Below are 18,942 nucleotides of genomic sequence, written 5' to 3'. Positions count from 1 at the left end.
TTGTTCAGATTTCCTATGATGCTAAGATATTCCAAAATGCTTTCCATACTCTTCCAAGTCCTTTTTCTTCCTTTTCTTCCCTGATTTCCCTAGACTCTTGAAAAAAGTTGTGGTGTCTTCTGCAGAAATATTCTTCATATGTAGACTTGGAATATGCTGAAGTTGAGATAAATTTTTAGGCTGGGTTGTCAGCTCAGATTAACTGCTTCAGTATCTGTAAAGAAAAAATGGATATTGGGCTGGCAGCAGTTAGTGAGGAAAACTACCCAGAAATGATGAAGCTTTTAACTTGTGGAGTTACTTTACTCTTTTTTAGCACAAATGGCTGTGCTGAATCTTCACTTGGAGCAGGGGGCTGTGGGCATGTGGGGACACTGGGAACACCAACCTTGTGTGGGGCTGGCTCGCCTCCAGGCACTTTGTTGTGATGATTTAACCACTTGAACCATGCTCTGAGTGTTCTGTGGAACTTTTTGTTCTCTGCTGTTTTTGAAACCCCAGTTTTTGGTGTTAAGGACCTGCATCTCTGGACTCAGCAGGGCTGTCAGGGCAGAGTGTGGAGCTCCTTACAAGAACTCTTTACTGAGCCACTGCTGTGATGAACGGAATGAACTGGCCTCTAATTTTCATGTTGCTTTTACCAGGCTACATTTTAGCTAAAAATGGAAGCTTGTGGCAATGCAGATCTTTTTTTCATAAGTAGCTTGTCTACTTTTGTCCTTAAATGAGCTCCATCTTTAAGGTAGAATTGAAAATATCTCCTTTGCCAGGACTACGTTCTGTGAGCATCACTGAGTGCTTTCAACATCCTCAAGTGGAAACTTAACCCTTCGAAAAATAAACTCAACTTTTGTGGAAAAGTTTGCTGTTACGCTTCCTTCCTCTTCTTTCAGGCTGGTTAAAGTGGCTTTCTTTTGTTTGTTTTTGTTTTTCTTTTTTGCAGAAGGCATATGAAATCTGCAACACTTCTCCTGCATTATTGAGCGTGCAGCGCAGGACAATAATGGTGTGTGTTTTGGCCTTTGCTATTGTGTATTCTGTGTGCTGTTAGTGTGCCAGCATAAATTTACTTGTTTACATTTCAGGTAATTCTTTCAGAATTTCATAAGATTTCATTATCTCTGTAGTGGGGGCGAATTTTTTTCCTGTCAAGACTTCTGAAAATTGACTGAAGTTGCTCTTTTTTCAGAATTTGAAATGATCATGTCATGTTTTTGTGTCTGGGGGGGGGTTGGAGTTCAGCCTCTAAGTATGAGTTACTGTTTCATGTCCCAAGTGTGTTGTTCTGGCAGTATGAAACAAAACTGCTTACACTGTGATGGTTTCATAATCACAGTATTAAAATGTTTATCTATAAATGAGCTTGGGTGAGGATGATCCATATCCTAAGTAGCTTAACCTCCATACCAGACACTGAAGTGGTTTGTAAATTCTCCAGCTAGTAGTGAACTGTAAAATCAGAAAGACTCATTTTATGTGAGATTTCAGTTGAAAGTGTGTGGAGTTCTAGGCTGGCTTTCTGATTTAAGATCATTTTGCTTCAGTACCTTCTTGCTTTGTGCTCAGAATAATCTCCCCTGTCCTGATGCAGCAGCTTTGAACACTGAGGGGTCCCCTGACATCACCCCCAGCCCTTGTCTTGGTGTGTGACAGAGCCAGATCCAGATATTTGGGATGTAGAAGTGGTTGTCAGTGTTTCACATCTTGTGGTGAACTAAAATTATGCTTTGTGCTGCCCAGGATAAAAACTGTTGCAGAATTTCTTACATTTTCCCCCTTGCTGCAAAGCCAGTTTGTTAAACTGGTTGTTAAACCAGTGCAGTCCAGACTGCGAGTGTGTGAGTTATTGAATGTATCAATTCTTTTTGTACTTTCTGATATCATTAGTGATTTAAAGTTGTAACTCTTCTAGAAGAGCAGTGTGCTCACTTGAGCTCATTAGTAGGAGGATTATGTAACTTCTTCTAATAAAATAGATACCATGATATTTAACTGTGCTTAGAAGGTAAATGTAGCTCAGGGACAGGATTGAGCAGAAATAATTCATTCCACTGTGTTGAAAATGCTGATGTGGGAGGGGAGGGATGGGGTGGACTCACTTTGTAGTACAGTGAAAATTGTATGAGTGAGACTGTATTTTCTTCTAATCCTAAATTCTCTAATATCATGGACTTCTTTGTCACTGGGGCAGGAGAATGATGTGAGGATTGCAAGAGTATTTGGGAGAAGGAGGTCAAAATGAGATTCTTGACACAAATCTGTCTTTCGTTTGTGTTACAGTTAATAAAACTGTGCCCGTTTCCTTCATGAAGGCAGGACAGCCAGTCAAGTTAGTTAACAGAAATAGTCTGCACTTTGATACTAGTTTAATTTCTGTTAGATTTATTGAGAAATTGGTGTTCTTTGTGATAATTACATTAATTGTGGCTTTGGTATCTTTTTTTCCCAGAATTTACATGTTTGACAGCAGAAGTTGGCTTTCTACTGTAGTGAAAGAAAATGTAAGTAGAGAAAAAAGATGATTTTTTTTTTCCTACCCCTTGAGAAACATCCTGTTTTTAAAAAGTGGTTAATTCAGATTTTTGGTTGTTAATCTGTGCAAGCCTAAAGTACCTGTTTTCTCCTTTAGCATGTGTATTCTTGTGTCAAGTGGAAGGATTTTCAAATGGCCAGGAAACCTGCTAAATAATAGATGATAGTGCCTGCCTTCTGTCAGAGAGGGAACAGGCAAAGCAGAAGGAGACCACAGATGAAACTGTTTCATCTCAGTGGGGCAGGGAACTGTAATAAATAAAATGATGAGAGTAGTCATTCTCTCATGAATGAAAAACTACTTCTCCGCCATGTTTAACAAAAGAAGGCCAAATTTCTTTTGAGCAAAGTGGCTCTTGTCAGAATGCTCTTTTCAATGTGTCAGTATTTTTTAAACAGAACCTAAAAGTTTCAGAGTTTATATTCTGTGTAATTGTAATTATTACTATCGTTCTTGGAGCAGTAAAATCTTCATTACCTTCCAGAATTTAACTTGAATGTCTGTGAGGAGCAGTGCTAATTGGCCAAGTATTTGCTGAGTTAAATCTGATGCTTCCAATTACTGGATATTTACCTGTTTTTCAAAAGCCAGGCAGCAGACTTTATTCCTCTGCCCGTATCTCCCTCTGGATCCAAGGGGACTCTGAATTTTTTCTGCAAGTTTAGTTCATCTAAGTGGGAGAGAGAATACCTCAATTTTTTTCCACAAGCAATTCTGATCTCGCTGCATTTCTCACTAAATAAAAGAGAAACAAGAAATCCATCTCTGCTACTGAAAACAAAAAGAACCCTCAGTTTTTCAAAGGGAGTGTGATGTCAGCTCACTGTAACTAACAGTGAGTTGTGGATAATTCCTTTGTCATTGTGAAAATGTCCAAGCTGCTCTGTAAGTTGCTAATAGGATTTGTGGTATCTGCTAGATTAGCATAGCTTCATTTAATCAGATGACCTGCTCTGGGACTGTCTGCTGGCCATGCTGTGAGCTCCTTGTTAAGGTTGGAAAGTTTGGGCTCTGTACTGGCAAATATTTTGCTTTTTATCCATGTTGGAGTGATGGGTATTGGCAGGAAAGAGGTTGAGGGAACAAATGTCAGACAGCCTGTTCATGGGAGAAAAGGGATTTGCTAAACCTCCTTAGAGAATTACTGTGCTTGAGTAAAATATGAACAATTTAGCTTTAAACCTTCTGTGTTACTAGACTTTGCATCCACAATGGCTTGGTGGGATTATGTTAGGCTTTGGTAGTAGTAATATCTGCTAAAAATATCTTGTGGCAAGCAAAGTTTGACCAGCAAGGGATAGAAATTTTAAATATTTGACTTAATGATAACTGTTTCAAATGTGGGCTTTTTTCATTTAATCTGTAGAGATTATTCTCAGGACAGAGAGAGGGTGGAAGACTCCATCTATTTTTTTAATAGGAATGATGTAAGGAAATGAAAATGTTTTTGGTAAGCATTGTTTCATTGCTGTTACTAGCAGAGGAACTTCAGAGAGGAATAATATTTAATAGAGGAGTATATGTTTGGATGGGTTGTATTCAGCTCTCAATCATCAGTTTACAAAGAGGTGTCGGGGTATTAATGATACTTTGGTTTCAGTAACTGGATTTAATTGGATTAATAGTTTGAGCTGTGGAAAGGACACTAGAGTTGTTACAATGAAATGAGTCAATTTGAGTTCTTCCTCGGCCTTTGAATTTTTCGTCACTGTTTTCTGAGCAGTGAGTGAATAATTCTTATTCTTTAAATTAAGAATTAGTTCACTGGGATCCTGAGTATATCTCCATTTGCACATTAAAGTTCTGTAAAGCTTCCTGCAGTTTAAAAATTAGGGATTTGCTAAACCTCCTTAGAGAATTACTGTGCTTGAGTAAAATATGAACAATTTAGCTTTAAACCTTCTGTGTTACTAGACTTTGCATCCACAGTGGCTTGGTGGGATTATGTTAGGCTTTGGTAGTAGTAATGTCTGCTAAAAATATCTTGTGGCAAGCAAAGTTTGACCAGCTATTGGACGCACAACTGACTGCACATACATAACTCTCTTACACAGGAATATAGCTAATGTTAGAGAGAGTTAGAGGAAAGCAAACCCTGAGCTGTTCCCTTGACATAAACGATGTAATAAATCCTTTTGACACAGCTGAATTTTTGTCAGTATGTGGAAAGTAACAAATCAGGCAAAGTCAGCTGATTTTTCCTGTGTGGCAAACAGAGGAAGAAAGTGACTCTTTCAGAGGTACCTTGTCAGAAGAGATGAGAGACTTGGGTCATCTGGAGGAGTGGGGAATAGGGAAGAGCCCTGAAGTACACAGATTGCTATAAGCAAGAGGAGAATTACCCACAAGGTATACTGTCAACAGGATTAGGGGAAATAAGCTTAGACCAGAGACACTTAAGCACTTCAGCCCCTGGAAAGGTGTTGAGGGAGTTGAGGAAAGGAAGCTGACTTCAGGGACACACTCACATATTCCAGAGAAAGTGAGGTAAGCGTGAGCTTGGCTCCCACCTATTTCTGCACAACTTTGGGGATAATTTGGGAAAAAGGAGTGTGGAACTTGAGTGACTTCTTTTCTTGAGGTTTGCTTGATCTGGAAATGCAATAACTTCTTTCAAAAGTCCAGAAGTAGGATCATCATCCACATCAAGCTTACAGATTCTTTTAGAAACTTTCTTGTAAAATGGAGCTAAATGCCTTTAGAACATGCCAAGAAATAAAAATCTGTTTCATGGTACTCAATTGTGCTTGTTTGTGATGAGCAGAGACGGTTCAATATATCATCCATGTCTGTAATATAAATATATCTGTGTAAAATTTCCCATATATCAATAGTGAGAATAGATCAAAGCATTTTTTCCCCCATACATTCTTCTGATCTTATCTGATGTCCTTATTCTTCTAAAGATTTTTTTTTTTTTTTTTTTTAAATACAAGACTAGTAAACTCTGATTTACAGTGTAGCTAAAAATGACACGGGAGGCTGGAACCCTTTTTTCCTTCTACAGATCTCCTATTTCTACCATAAATTCAATTGTCTAAAACTTAGTATGAAAGAAATAGTGGAACAGCCGAGCTGGTTTGATCTTTGTCCTAAAGCAAATTTTACAGTTTGCATCAGAGAACTCCTGTATTTTAATGTCCTTGGCTGCTGTAGGGTTGTCATTTCCTGAGTGAGTGAGTTCAGTTAGTTGGCAGGAATTAGCACTTCCTGTTGATGTTGAAACAACAAAGACTACAAAGAGAATGTGGAAATGTGCTTTAAACAATTCCTATGAATGCTGACAGGCAGTTCAGAGTTTGGAGTTGCTTGGAATGCATAGGGGCTAAGTTGGAATTCCCAAAGTGGATCTGTCTTCAAGATGGGAACTTAGATGGATACAGGATGGGAAGATGAACTATCTTAATGTGACTTTTTTCTAGGATAAGGGTTCATCTCCTTAGTCCTCTCCCTGTTCCATGCAGAGAAGCTTTGTTTCATTTAAATGCAAGAGAATTCTCTCACAGTGCACAAATTCTGCAGAAAGAAATGGGTGCTATTTTAAGGAGCGCATCTCTGCTCTGACTGACATTAGATTATTACTCCTATTGTATTTTTAAATAAAATTGCATGTAAAATCTTCAGTGTAGTTCCTTGTACCTGCAGCTGGAATTCTTGGTGTCCTGAGTCTTCATTGCAGTCTCACCAATGAGTTGCTGTGACCTTGGGCAGAACATGAAAGTTTTGGAATTTCTTGCTCTGAAGTAGGAATGATACCATCTCTAAATTCTTTTTCTGGAGTGGTCAGTATTTGTTTAGTAGGAAATGGGCTTCTATATTAACTTGGAGAATGGTAGAACTGATATGGAGAAGCAGAAAGATCTGAAAATTTGCAGTTTATTCTTAACTCCTCTCTGACAAGAGCAGTGCATTAGTGTTTCACCAGGTATGTGAACTGCCCAGGAGCTGCAGACATGCTCAAAATTCTAACAGATACCCAACCCAGAGTGTTTGTCTGAGATGTAGAATGAACAAAACATCTTGAAAAACAAAAGAGCATTCAAAAGAAAAGCAGGATAATAAAACACTCAGGATGGGTTTTGTCTTAGCTGGATTTTGGGCTGAGCTGAACAAGCAGTCTTAAAGGGGCTTAGAGATCACCCTGGAACTAGAAGAGAGAAGGAAGAGACCCAGTTTCACAGTGAAGTGAAGGGGCCTTGAAGTTGTGTGAGTGGAGGTTTTGGGAGAGAAGCCAACTAAAATTCCTTTTTCTAAGATACTGTGGGTTTCAGAGAAGAAGAAAAAATGGTAACTGATGCTATGACAAGCTCTGGCATCTGTTCCTAGAGGTTTTCAGTTTGGAATAACTGCTATGGAGAGAGCTTCAGCTCAAGTTAGGTTATGGGGGATAGAAATATTTAGGGAATATTGAAGTTGAAACTATTTTGAAGCTTCTCTTAACAGTGATGTTTGTTCTACTGCTCTATTTACCTTGACAGTATGTTCTGTGTTATTGCAATGGCATAAAAATTGGGAAGTTATCCTCGTCCTTCTCCTTGGGGAGGGCTTTAGGAGGAAAACAAACCCCGCATGCTTGCAAAGATAAATAAGCTGATTAAATCTTAATAGAATAATATGTAAAACTGCTAGTAAAGCATTTCCTTTATTTAATAGTAAAGGGTCAATTCTGGCTAATAAAATGTTCTGAAATCACACTATCACACACTTGTGGTAATTTATAAGCAGGTGTTCTGTGTAGTATTTGAAATTGGAACCAGTTATCTTGTTCTGCAATAAAAGATAACATCCATCAGCATTTTTCTTCAGCATCCTCCGTTGCTACCAAGCTGCAGAGATTTTAAACCAAAAAGTTTAGAAACAGCTGACTTGGAGATGTGGAATGCTGGAGGAAATGCCAACATACTCTTTCTGGAGCAGAGACTTTTAAAGATAAGTTTTACATATAATAGGAAGTATCCATATGATTGTGATATTGGGAAACAGCCCAATAGTTGAGCAGCTCTAGAGGCAAAAGTTGAGATTGTTTCAGTGGTTGCGATGTTTCATAGAGCCTGTGTCTTGCTGGCTCTATACAATAGATGTAATTTGGTGCCTATGGGTATTGGGAAAACAGGCTTAGAGGGGAAAAGTGTCTCATGGCTGTGGTTTCTCAAACTCCTGCCCTCAACCCAGCAAAAAATCCCTGGTTTTACTCTGGCAACATGTTCATGTTACAATCTGCTCTGGGATCTCAGACATTTTGGCAGGTATCAAATAAAACCCTGAACATTGTGAGTGATCTCCTTTTTTCTAGATAGCCAGAACAGTGATGTTGTAGACAGTTCTTGCAGCATTTTGCATGTGCTTGTGTCAGTGTAAATCCTTTTGCTTTGCTGGGAAGATTCCTTACTCCGGTCTGAAGAGCTGCAGGGAAGTTCTGACTTCCACATCTAAAATTGGTGTTACCTGCTTACTCACTTTCAGGCAACTTTTTAATTTATACAAAAATGAATCAGAAACACTGTCATGAAAAAAAGGTAAAAAAGGAAGAGGTCTGGAGGAGAGAAGTCCAAGTTCTATTTTATTTCTTATGGCTGGAAGCAAAGCACATCCATAGGTGACAATATCTTATGCTGAGAAGATTTCATACACACATTTTCACCTGTATTCTATGTTTATAAATCAATTTCCCATTTTTTCAAGTTTGAAGTGTTTGAAAGGACTTGTAATTTCAAATTCTGACTTCTCCTAATTCTCCTGATTCTGATCTCTTTCAGATTTCTGGTTGTTTCAGAGGTGGCAGTGGAGCACACCTTTAGCACAGGAAAATGAGTGAGCTTGACCAGTTACGCCAGGAGGCCGAGCAACTGAAAAACCAAATCAGAGTATGTATTGTGCCTCAGCACAAATATTTGTGTCTTGAGGAGGACAGCAATGATGCCTTATTTAGTTTCCCCAATGTCAGAGTTAATGTAGAAAGGGCAAGCACATGTGACTACTTTGGAAAATTACTATTTAGTCTTTTATATTGCTTAGAAAATAATAGTTACAGAAGCAGTGCACAAAATTGCTGATCAAAATTAATGTTTATTCAAGTTTGTCTGAGCTAGAGCATAACTAAAGTTTAAAAAAATGCTCAAAATAAGGTCAGTGATAAAGTTTGTCAGAGCTTTTTCCAGTAAGTTCTTAAAAACCTCTGAGGTTGGAGGCTGCACAGCCTCTCTGGACAAGCAGTCCCACTGCTTGAGTGTCTTTGGAGTGAAAGTCATGTTGCCTTTCTCCCAAAAGAAGAAGAAATTTCAAAGTTAAATGCACAATGTGTGTTGACAGCAGGCAGTGTAATGCTGCTGTTAGGATGGGTCCTCTCTGGGTGACAAGCAGAAATGTTTTCTGAACCTTGGGTTCAATGGACTTAATCAACTTGACAAAACAGAGAAAGAAATGTACAGAACTCCATCCAATTTCTGTATAATCTCCTTTTGCAGGATGCTAGAAAAGCATGTGCAGATGCCACCCTGGCTCAGGTAAGAATTTCAGAGTTTAACAGGAATTAAGAAAATTTGTCTCCTTTACAAAAAGAAAATGCTGTGAATGCCAGTGAATCTGGTTTTGCCTCCTGTAGCAATATTTTTAATTTTGCCTTTGGGTGTTTTCTTCTATAAATAAGTACATGTTTGTCCAGTTCCTGAGAGCATTGGCCTTGAGCAATGATTTCTTTGAGTGACTCAGGGCACATTTCTGCTGCATAATGGAAAATAATGCTCTGCCCTGGAGCTGGGAGCAAGACTGTTGTTACCCTGATAATCAGAGCCATAAGGCCTGCTGAGGTTAAACTGCTTCAATGTCTGTCACATTTATCTGTGCAGGAGGAGACCCAGATCAAAGGTCTGAAATCCTAGAAGTCTAAGAAGATATGACCTAAGCAAAACAATTTCTGGGAGTGTTCATAAATGCAATAGGCTGCTTGTGTCATGTGATAAAGACATGCTACTTAAAATGGCCTAACTTGTGAATGGGCAGTTTAAAAAAAATCAGTCAACATTGAGAATGTGGGACAGTGGGAACTGTGTGTGGTATGTTACTTGTGAACAGTGAAGGGAAAAACTCAATGTGTGACATTTTCATGTTTCAGATCACAGCCAATATCGACCCAGTGGGGAGAATCCAGATGCGCACTAGGAGAACACTCCGGGGACACCTGGCCAAAATTTATGCAATGCACTGGGGGACTGATTCCAGGTGGGTACAAAACTGGGTCACATGGCTTCACTGCTCTCTAGAAAGTTGAGTGCACAGGCCTTGGGACCACATGGAATTAATAATTCTGAGGGAATTTGGACATCCAAGAGAAGTCAGAAACGCTGAATGCCACAATTTTCCTCATTGTTTTTGTAATCCAAGTCTACATTTGATGCCAAAATCCCAGTCCTTGTCTACTTGCCTGAAAAATACAGTAGTGGTACCACATGAATTCTGAGGAACTGTGGAAATAGAGTAGATGCTATTATCAGTTGTCTTTTTTTCCTTTTTTTTCCTTTCATGTTAACTGTTGATTAATTTAAAGAGAAGCTAAATGCCACCAGTATCAGCTGCTTTCATTCTCTTTTCTTTACAATGTTCATCATTAAGGTCTTCCTTGGCTGCCCACAATGATTGTGTTTCCCTCCTGTTTCCTCCCCAGGCTTCTAGTTAGTGCCTCCCAGGATGGTAAACTTATAATTTGGGACAGCTATACTACAAACAAGGTAAGGCCAGCTGATCTATTGCTGTGTGATTCACTTGTGAATGCATCAGAAGGAAGCGTTGTCTGTCATTGTTTTGGTTCTATAGTCCTAAATCCAAATTTTGAGTTCTCCAAAACAATCAAGTTGTGTGTAAAGAACACAGCAGAGTCTTCAGTGTGTGAAAATGTGCACTACAAATGGAGAACAAGGAAAGGCTTCCTTCTAAAGAATGTTTCGATTTGTTTTGATACTGCAGATCCTACCAGAGAGCAGGCAGTGATGAGCATCGTGCACCAGAAGGGGCAGGGATTTTGGCATAGCCAGATTAATTTGTTGTCTGCAGTGAAGTCCTGAAAGACTTGACATGTTCCAATGAGTCATCGCTTTGTGGCTGCATTCACATGAGGCAGTTCAGGATTACTTTGACATTCATTTGACAGTGATTGGTATTTACTGATCATGGCCACTGTTATGGGGCTGGCAACAATTCCTATGTAGCCCCTTGTGGTTAAGACAGAGCTGCTTGAGTCTCTTGCATGGAAATGGCTTTATTCAGAATAAATTTTCCTAACTTAGCTTTTCATAGCATTAAAATCAATGCTACCAGTGCACTGGGGCAAATGGCATCACTTTACTAAAAAGTTAATATAATATGGTTTGCAAATTAAAAATAAACCCTCTCCTTTTTACCTTCATCCTCATCCTTTGACCCCAGCCAGCAGATAAATGTCATCTAAATTACTTGACTACTGTAGGATGGTGAAATCATCACTGCATCCCATGGTTTCTTTCTGGTCTCTTCAATTTTTACATCAATGGCAATTAATCTAATGCCGTATTCTCTTGGCAGTTACAGCACACGCTGGCAGTAACACAGTATTGTCATCAATTTGATCTTTGCCTAATGATAAAATAAAACGGCTCAAAGTGAATATTCCAAATAGTTCCCTGGTATAAGACTTCCAAAAATGAACTGGTTGTGGTTCTAGGGCAGGGGTTCTTTTAACTGCTCTTTGCTGCAGGATCACTGATTCCTGGCTGTTCTTCTGCTTCTAATGAATTTTTTCCTTAAGAAATTCAGGCACATTGTTAATATTGTATGAAATATCACCATATGTCTAAGGCCATCTTTCCTAAAGATGTTTTGAGCAAATCTAAGGGATGAACACAACAAGTTAACATGACAGAACAGGTTTAGCTTCTATAATTATCTAAAAAAAGTTCTTTGAGCACAGGATGACAAGGAAACATGAGGCAGTTATTTAAATGTGAAGCTTGATTGCTTGCAGTGGGTTTCCAAAGAAGAATTTAAATGGCAGTGGAAACAGCGATTTCCTTACTTGTTCATTCACAGCATCTAAGCCTGGAATTGGCAATTTTGCTGACTGTGCTTGGAAGTCAGTGTTTTCCTGAACCTATAATAAACCAATAGTAATCAGAGCACTGAAATGAAATAATTCACTTTGGACCAAAATTGCTGATTAAACTGGATTTAGGAAAAGCAAAACTGAGGTTTTATTGCATCATTACAACATTACATTGTTCTGACAAGCAAGTTACCCTCAAAATAGTTCTATACTAAAACAGCTGCTCTATTCTTGCTCCTCTGCCAAAAATGTGATGGCTGTCTTGAGAGAAAGGTGAAAAACTTCCTTTTGGTGCATCACTGAATGCACTTTTTGCAGCTGAAATCCATACCTGTCTCTTTTTCAGGTGCACGCGATTCCCCTGCGCTCCTCCTGGGTCATGACTTGTGCATATGCTCCCTCTGGGAATTATGTGGCTTGTGGTGGGCTTGACAACATCTGCTCCATTTATAACTTGAAAACTCGTGAAGGGAATGTCCGTGTCAGCCGTGAGCTCGCTGGGCACACAGGTGAGTGCTGCTCAGAGTTACCTCAGCACAGTGAAGATTAAAAAAATCCTTTAAATACAAGTTTCTAATAATAAGCTACTTCTTTCCTCAGACAGGATCTTAGCTGCAGACTGCTTGGTTTTAAATGTTTTTAAACAGTTTTTCTGCTGTAAAATTGAACAAAAAACTTCTAGCTGGAAGTTGATGTTCACAGGTTTTCATATTTTCTGCTGTGGTTTGAATTCTGTGCTTTGTGAAATGGAGGTGGTTGGCAGGCAGGCTGGTTTTGTAATCAGAGTGGTTCCACTGATGGTTCGACAGATGGGATTTCAAGAAAAAAGATTCCTCAGAGCATTCAGATGAAATTCTTTGATGCCACTGTTGAGAAACATCCAGTGTTCATGCTCAGGTCTTTGTACTGACCAGTAATGCAGTTTATTTTTCCTCAATGGCTGTCTGATACAGTTGAGGTCATCAGCATTTGTTGCTGCTGGATGCAGTGATACTAAGATCCACTTTCTAAGAAAGTTGAGTGTGTGTAGTGTAGGCTCACTTGAACTCCTGCCCAGCTTGGCCAGTGGATTCCACACTTTTGTCCCCCTTCCTCTGGTTGGGTCAGGGTGGTCTCTAAAGAGCCAAACCACATTTTGTCCAAAACATTGCAGATTCCCATACAAGAATCATCTGTTGCATTTTTGGCTTTTAGTGTTTCTTGCTGCAGCTTCAGGAGAGGAGGAAGCAGCTTATTAGCAAACCAATTTGCCTTTGAAGAGTAATCTCTGGCCTTATTTGTGCACCTTCTACTCTGTTTCCAGGCTACTTGTCCTGCTGTCGTTTCCTGGACGATAATCAGATCGTCACCAGCTCTGGTGACACCACTTGGTAAGCTGGGACACGGGGACAGCACTGTCAGGAGAGGCTTTTCTAATCCATTTTCTGTGCCTGAAGGAAACTTTGTCCTTCACAAACTTCATCATCACCCACAAGACTGTAGTGGTACTGCTCTTATGTCACTTTCTGCTGGTAATTTGCACTTTGTGAGCCTCAGTTGTTTCCTTGTGCCCATGTTCTGAAGAGCCTGACTTAATTCTGTGTTAAGATGTTCTGGGAATTTTTTTCTTAAGGTAACTATTTGGCTTTTAGAAATAACTGTATTAGGCTAATGATTTTCCTCAAAACTCTTTTTGTATTCAATATTTATTACTTAAAAAGTCATGTTTGGAATATTTCTAGTACAGAATATAGTTAATATTGTTACTCAGAAAAGCTTCTAGAAAATATTCTCCAGTGACAATAGCTGGTTTTTTTGAGGGGAATGTAGGTGTGTATCTTCATAAATACTGCCTTCTGAACTAAAAAAGGTCTCCATCTTTTTTTTCATAGATTTTTCTATTATATTTATTTCCTAAAAGCACTGGAGCTCTCCCAAGCAGCAGCACTTAGAGCAAAGATTGTCAAATAAATACCTGTCCTACACAGTACCAGTCTCTTTGAATGCCTGTTTATTAGTCCACTGATTCTGAGTAGCTATGGAATATATATGGGATTAAAACAAAAAATATTTCTGAATATGTGTTGGTATTTAGAGAACTCAAAAAACTACAACAAAGTGAGAGGGTTTGTAGAAATTATGCTCTTTTTAAGACAATACAGCTGCTTCATTTGTTTTGTAGTTATTTTGCAGCTGTCCTTGACATCACCTCAGTTCAGCCAAGCCTCAAAGAACTTTATCAAAGTACAGGCATCTCTTATTTGCCTGGTTTGAACCTGCTGCTGGTGGCTCTGGCTTGCTGAGAAATTACAGAATTTAAAAATCCCAACTTCCTGAAGTGTTTAGACCTCTTCTTTTGAGGCAGTGATAGTGTTCTTTCATCCTTTTACAATCTTAATTATCGCTGTAGTAGTGATTTGGCTGACTCTCAACTTTAAGATCAGACATAATTCACAAAGTTACTCATCCTCTTTGAGTTTATAAAAATGAGAAATGCTGTCTCAGCTTTTGCTGTAGCCTTACCCACTGCTGCTTTAAAGGAAGCTGTGGTAGTACTGGATAACAGCTATGGCAGAGAGATTTGGGCTGAACAGCCCTTAGTGCCAGTCCTTATTTTTTTTCACTGTTTTTCAGTTTAAAACCCCCCAATGTTTTAAAATTAAGGATAGCTTTAAGGTCTTCTATGCACAATTATTCTGCAACAGCCAAATAGTTCAACCACAACTGTTTATTTCTATTGTCAGTATCAATATTGTTAATACTTGAAGTTTTACTTCAGCAGTGATAAAAAGACCTTATGAAGAAGCACAAATGTGTTGATTTTTGCCTCTTTAATTATTCTTTCCAGTGCTCTCTGGGACATAGAAACTGGTCAGCAGACAACCACATTTACTGGGCACACTGGAGACGTGATGAGTTTGTCCCTTGCCCCTGATGCCCGGTGTTTTGTTTCTGGTGCCTGCGATGCCTCTGCCAAACTGTGGGATGTTAGAGAAGGAATGTGCCGGCAGACCTTCACCGGCCACGAGTCGGACATCAACGCCATCTGTGTACGTAGCTGCTTTGTTTAGCATTTTATATTTCTCTGCTCTCAGCTCTTTAGCATGATGAAGTATTTTCAGTTCTTTTTTTAAATAAGTTTGTAGTGCTGGGAGAATTACCTGAAACTTTTGGTGAATGGAAACTGGGTATTCATTCATGAATTTCTTCACTGGCTTTGCCTATATCCCAGTGTGGAGAGGTGCAGCCTCTTTTTCTGTGCTCTGGTGTGATGCAGAGGAATCAAATCTGAAACCATTTGTATTTTTTTCCTCCCTCATGAAGTTCTTCCCCAACGGCAATGCCTTTGCCACGGGCTCAGACGATGCCACGTGCAGGCTCTTTGACCTGCGGGCTGACCAGGAGCTGATGGTTTATTCCCATGACAACATCATCTGTGGCATCACCTCTGTAGCATTTTCCAAGAGTGGCCGCCTGCTCCTAGCTGGGTATGATGACTTCAACTGCAACGTCTGGGACACACTGAAAGCTGATAGAGCAGGTAAGTAGGTTTGAGTATTGGAAACTCAGGGTGGACATTTTATTGGAGTCCCCATCCCTGTCCATCTCTGTCCAAGGAATGCCTGGATGTGGCACTCAGTGCTCTGGGCAGGATGACAAGGTGGGGACCAGCCACAGGTTGGACTCCATAGCCTTGGTGGCCTTTTCCAACCTCTGGTTTTGTGGTACTGAATATGTGAAATGAGACTCATGCACAGATCTGTCAGCACTCGCTGTCTCAACTTCAAAACTCTCTGAAAACTTGTTTAGGCTTCCCAGTGATGGTACAAATCCATTGGGATCCTGCTCAAGGATGGATGCTTGAGAACAGGAAGATTGCCATTAAAAACAAGGGCTTGGGGTGGAGAGATATTCTTTTTTAGACTTTATGGCTTTGTTTATGCGTTAACTATTCAAAGCAATTCAACATTAATGTTGCTATTTATACACAAGAATTTTTTTTCCTTGTATTTGTAGCAGTAGTTGTAGAGACAGCCAGCAAAACAACAGAGACTGTGGAGTTTATCTTTTGAGGAAACAAACATGAAATTCATGGTCCAAAGATGATTTCATTTCAGTTTTTTAAAATGAAAACTTTGGTTGGGAAAAAAGGTATAAATTAAGCCACAAATGTTTTCTTTACTCTTATCAGAATAGGAGATGAAAAAAAATATTCTGCATATGGAAATGTTCTAAGGCTTCAGATTGCTGGGCTGATTTGGCAGCTTTCGGATATTAAACACTTCTCTGTCTTCTGATATTGGCACTTCTGTATTAAACACCTTTGTGGTTTTGTGTTCAGTACAAGTATTTAAGACTGCTTGGTACCGATTTTGTTTTACCAAATTGCAGCACTTCTTATTGCTGGTGGGAGAATGAGGAGAGTCCTGTGAGCACTCTAATTCATGTAGAAAGATTAATTTCAAGTCCATCAAGAATATCTTGGCTCAGTGCTGTGGACTGGAAAGCTTGAGCATAATTAGGTTTTCTTTTTTCCTCCCTGAAACTGTTAAATTAAAGGGGATAGAGGAAAATGTTGTCTCCCTTAATTTTTCTGTTTAGTGTCTCAATTCTTTCTTTTAATAGTGCTGTAATTGAATTGTATCAGATCTCCATATTGACAAATAGATTGTACGGAGGAGTCTGTCTTGTGAATGTAGTAAGAGAAGTGCTTTAGAGTTTTATGTTTTAGAGTTCATAACATAATTCAGTTTAATTTACGGTTTTAAAAGAAAATTTTTTTAAAATGTAAAAAAATTTATAAAATTTAACTGATCTTTATCATTGTGGAGAGGAGCAAAAGCTGTGCAGTGCATAGTTATAGTGACATTGTCAGAATCTTCAGGTCTGTCGCTTCACAACTCATGGGAGACCAGTAAAAGCCATAATAATGGGGAATATACAAGGAAAATTTTGGAGTAATGCATTTACTGAATTGCCCCCTTGAGAATCCACCCAGCTCTGTCCTGAGTCTGTGCTTGTAAAACCAAAGGCATTAAAAAGCTCCAGCCGTGTTTTTTCAGGAGTTTTGACTCTAGAGCATGGCTAATCCAAATGTGCTGTGGTGTAACTTGAACAGATGGGAAGTGACCAAAACAATGTAATTTGTTACATTTCTCTTTTCCAGGTGTCCTTGCTGGTCATGATAACCGTGTCAGTTGCTTAGGTGTGACTGATGATGGCATGGCAGTGGCAACAGGGTCATGGGACAGCTTCCTCAAGATCTGGAACTGAAGTAGGTGAGTACCCAACTCATTAAGGCTGCTTTGGGGTCCAGAATGTTTTTTGTCAGCAGTGCTGTCACTTGGTGCTGATCATTCACATCAGGAAATCAGTGAGGAGCAAACCTGAGCAACTGGGGGGTTTAGGTGACGATTATTTTAATGTATGTACATTATTTTAATGTATGCACTGATGTTTTTCTGGTGGTCTATTTTTAACTACTCTACTTTCCTGTGTGGGTTTTTGAGTAAATAAATGTCCTTGGGAAAGGGGGGGACAGTGCCTGGATGTGTCAGTGGTGGGGACAGCAGAGCTTGCCACTTGTTTGCAGTTTCTCAAAGTGCAACTCTCACCAGATGTTTCTGTGTGCCAGAAGAGCAGCGGACTCCATGACTGGAAGAAGTTTCCAACGGTTGAAAATTAAAAACGATAGCATATCCAATCCAACCATACTAACTTGGACCCCCATCCTCCCCAACTTCAAAGGGCAAGATCTTTTCTGTCTCCTGTTGCTGAAATGAAGAGCACAATTACCTTTCCAAGAAGAATTTCTGTGTTGTAAGCAAAATGAAATTGTGCATTCCTTTTGGGACCATTTTTTTTTGTCTTGAGAATTTAAAAACAAATGAAACACTATGATAAAAAGCATGACCAGAAAATAAACTTGAGCATAATTGTGAAACAGTTAGCTTTCACTGTAGTTTCCAAGTTGAAGTTAAGGACTTTATCTCACACACTTGCAAATTTTAAAGTCATGTTTGTAGCAGGATTTTTTTCAAGTTTCCTTTTTAAATACATTTCCTTATGTATTTAATTGAGCAAAACAAGGGAGTCCTAGCCCAGAGCACCTGGGGGTTGTTAACGCTGTAAATTTAGTCCCTAATTTTTTTTTTTATTTTCTAGTATCACAGATAATTGTTGCACAAAACTTGGCATATATAGGATAATGTTAAGCAGTAAGGTAACCAAGCACATGCTGTAAAAGGTAATGAATGCTTGTTTAAAGAATCCTTTCACCTTCTATGGATTACAAATGCAATCCTTGGTCCCTCCTGCCCCCTCTTTTTCACCACACTGATTTTTTTTTTTTTTTTTAATCTGTTTTGGTTTGTCCACTTGGAAGGGCAGTTTATATATCCTAACACTATCCTATAAGTCTCAACAACCAGGAATCTCTGTTTTCAAAAGAGACCTATCCTACACTTGGGTATTGAGTCAATTCTTTGTGTATGAAATGATGTACAAATCAATGTTTTGAAAATAATGATCTTGAACTTTCTAAGTTAAACAGAAAAAAAACCTTTTTTGATTGTTTGCCATATTGGGTGGGTTTACTCTTAGAATCGCATGCTGTAGAAATGCTAAAAAGTGCATATTGGACTAAGTCCTTAGATGTTTTTTCTTTGAAGAAATAACCTGTTTAAAAACTGTAACCATTGTCGCTGTATTCATTTATTGTTGCTACTCTGTGCATAAATCTATGAAGAACTCCAGTACAAAGCTATGCACGTTTTGGAGTAGCGTGATAAGTCACTTTTTTTTTAAAAAAAAAGAAAGAAACAGCCTGTTCAAACAATCGCTGTCAAAGATTCTGGGGTGTGGGAGGAGGGAACCTAGACCATCTTCTTTATAAATCAGTTCCTCACAGCCAGTTCCTCTTGCAGGATGAGTCCTTTGCATCTGATCAGAGTCATTTTTGTAATGAGCAGATTTTCCTGGCTTTCTTTTCAAATAAAATGTTAAAAGCAGCAGTGTTTGGACAGCAGATTGTTCTGTTAAACTTTCCTATCTTCTCACTGTATCCAGAAATGCTCCTTCCTAGCAGCAGTAGTAGCTTTTCTCCATTTTGTTTTTTCTGCAACATTCTGTACAAAAATGTGCTGTAATTGTGCGTTAGGCCTGGATTTGGCATAAAAGATGAGTTCCCTCTTACTCTCTTTCATGAAACTACTCTGTAGAGCTTTCTCCACGCCCTGTATCCCTCTTCACCTTTTGTATTTAATTTTAAAGTCAGTGTACTTCAAGAAAGCTGGATGCAAGATAGATACTATATTAAAATGTAATGTTATTTAAGATGTAATAAAGCAGTTTGACATGA

General features: G+C 39.0%; 1 protein-coding gene across 11 annotated transcripts in view; it reads left to right on the top strand.

Moving 5' to 3' along the window:
• The window catches only part of GNB1 (G protein subunit beta 1), a 35,037-nt gene extending 16,095 nt beyond the window's left edge, over window positions 1-18,942 (top strand). For 2 of the 11 annotated variants that reach the window (XM_058855115.1, XM_058855114.1), the window contains exons 2-13: window positions 944-1,006; window positions 2,450-2,501; window positions 8,290-8,397; window positions 8,998-9,036; window positions 9,645-9,751; window positions 10,194-10,257; window positions 11,950-12,112; window positions 12,907-12,973; window positions 14,431-14,632; window positions 14,907-15,123; window positions 16,750-16,861; window positions 17,201-18,942. In XM_058855115.1, the coding sequence (XP_058711098.1) occupies window positions 8,341-8,397; window positions 8,998-9,036; window positions 9,645-9,751; window positions 10,194-10,257; window positions 11,950-12,112; window positions 12,907-12,973; window positions 14,431-14,632; window positions 14,907-15,123; window positions 16,750-16,856 (1,023 nt within the window). In that variant the 5' untranslated portion in view covers window positions 944-1,006; window positions 2,450-2,501; window positions 8,290-8,340 and the 3' untranslated portion in view covers window positions 16,857-16,861; window positions 17,201-18,942. Of the gene's footprint in view, window positions 1-943; window positions 1,086-2,449; window positions 2,502-8,289; window positions 8,398-8,997; window positions 9,037-9,644; window positions 9,752-10,193; window positions 10,258-11,949; window positions 12,113-12,906; window positions 12,974-14,430; window positions 14,633-14,906; window positions 15,124-16,749; window positions 16,862-17,200 lie in introns of all 11 variants that reach the window. The other 9 variants (XM_058855117.1, XM_058855110.1, XM_058855120.1 and 6 more) reach the window with 7 other exon arrangements.

The sequence above is a fragment of the Poecile atricapillus genome, chromosome 22 (assembly GCF_030490865.1).
Source record: "Poecile atricapillus isolate bPoeAtr1 chromosome 22, bPoeAtr1.hap1, whole genome shotgun sequence".
In the NCBI taxonomy this organism is placed as follows: domain Eukaryota; kingdom Metazoa; phylum Chordata; class Aves; order Passeriformes; family Paridae; genus Poecile; species Poecile atricapillus.
The sequence above is the reverse complement of the archived record's forward strand: the minus strand, read 5'-3'. Positions and strand labels throughout refer to the sequence as shown.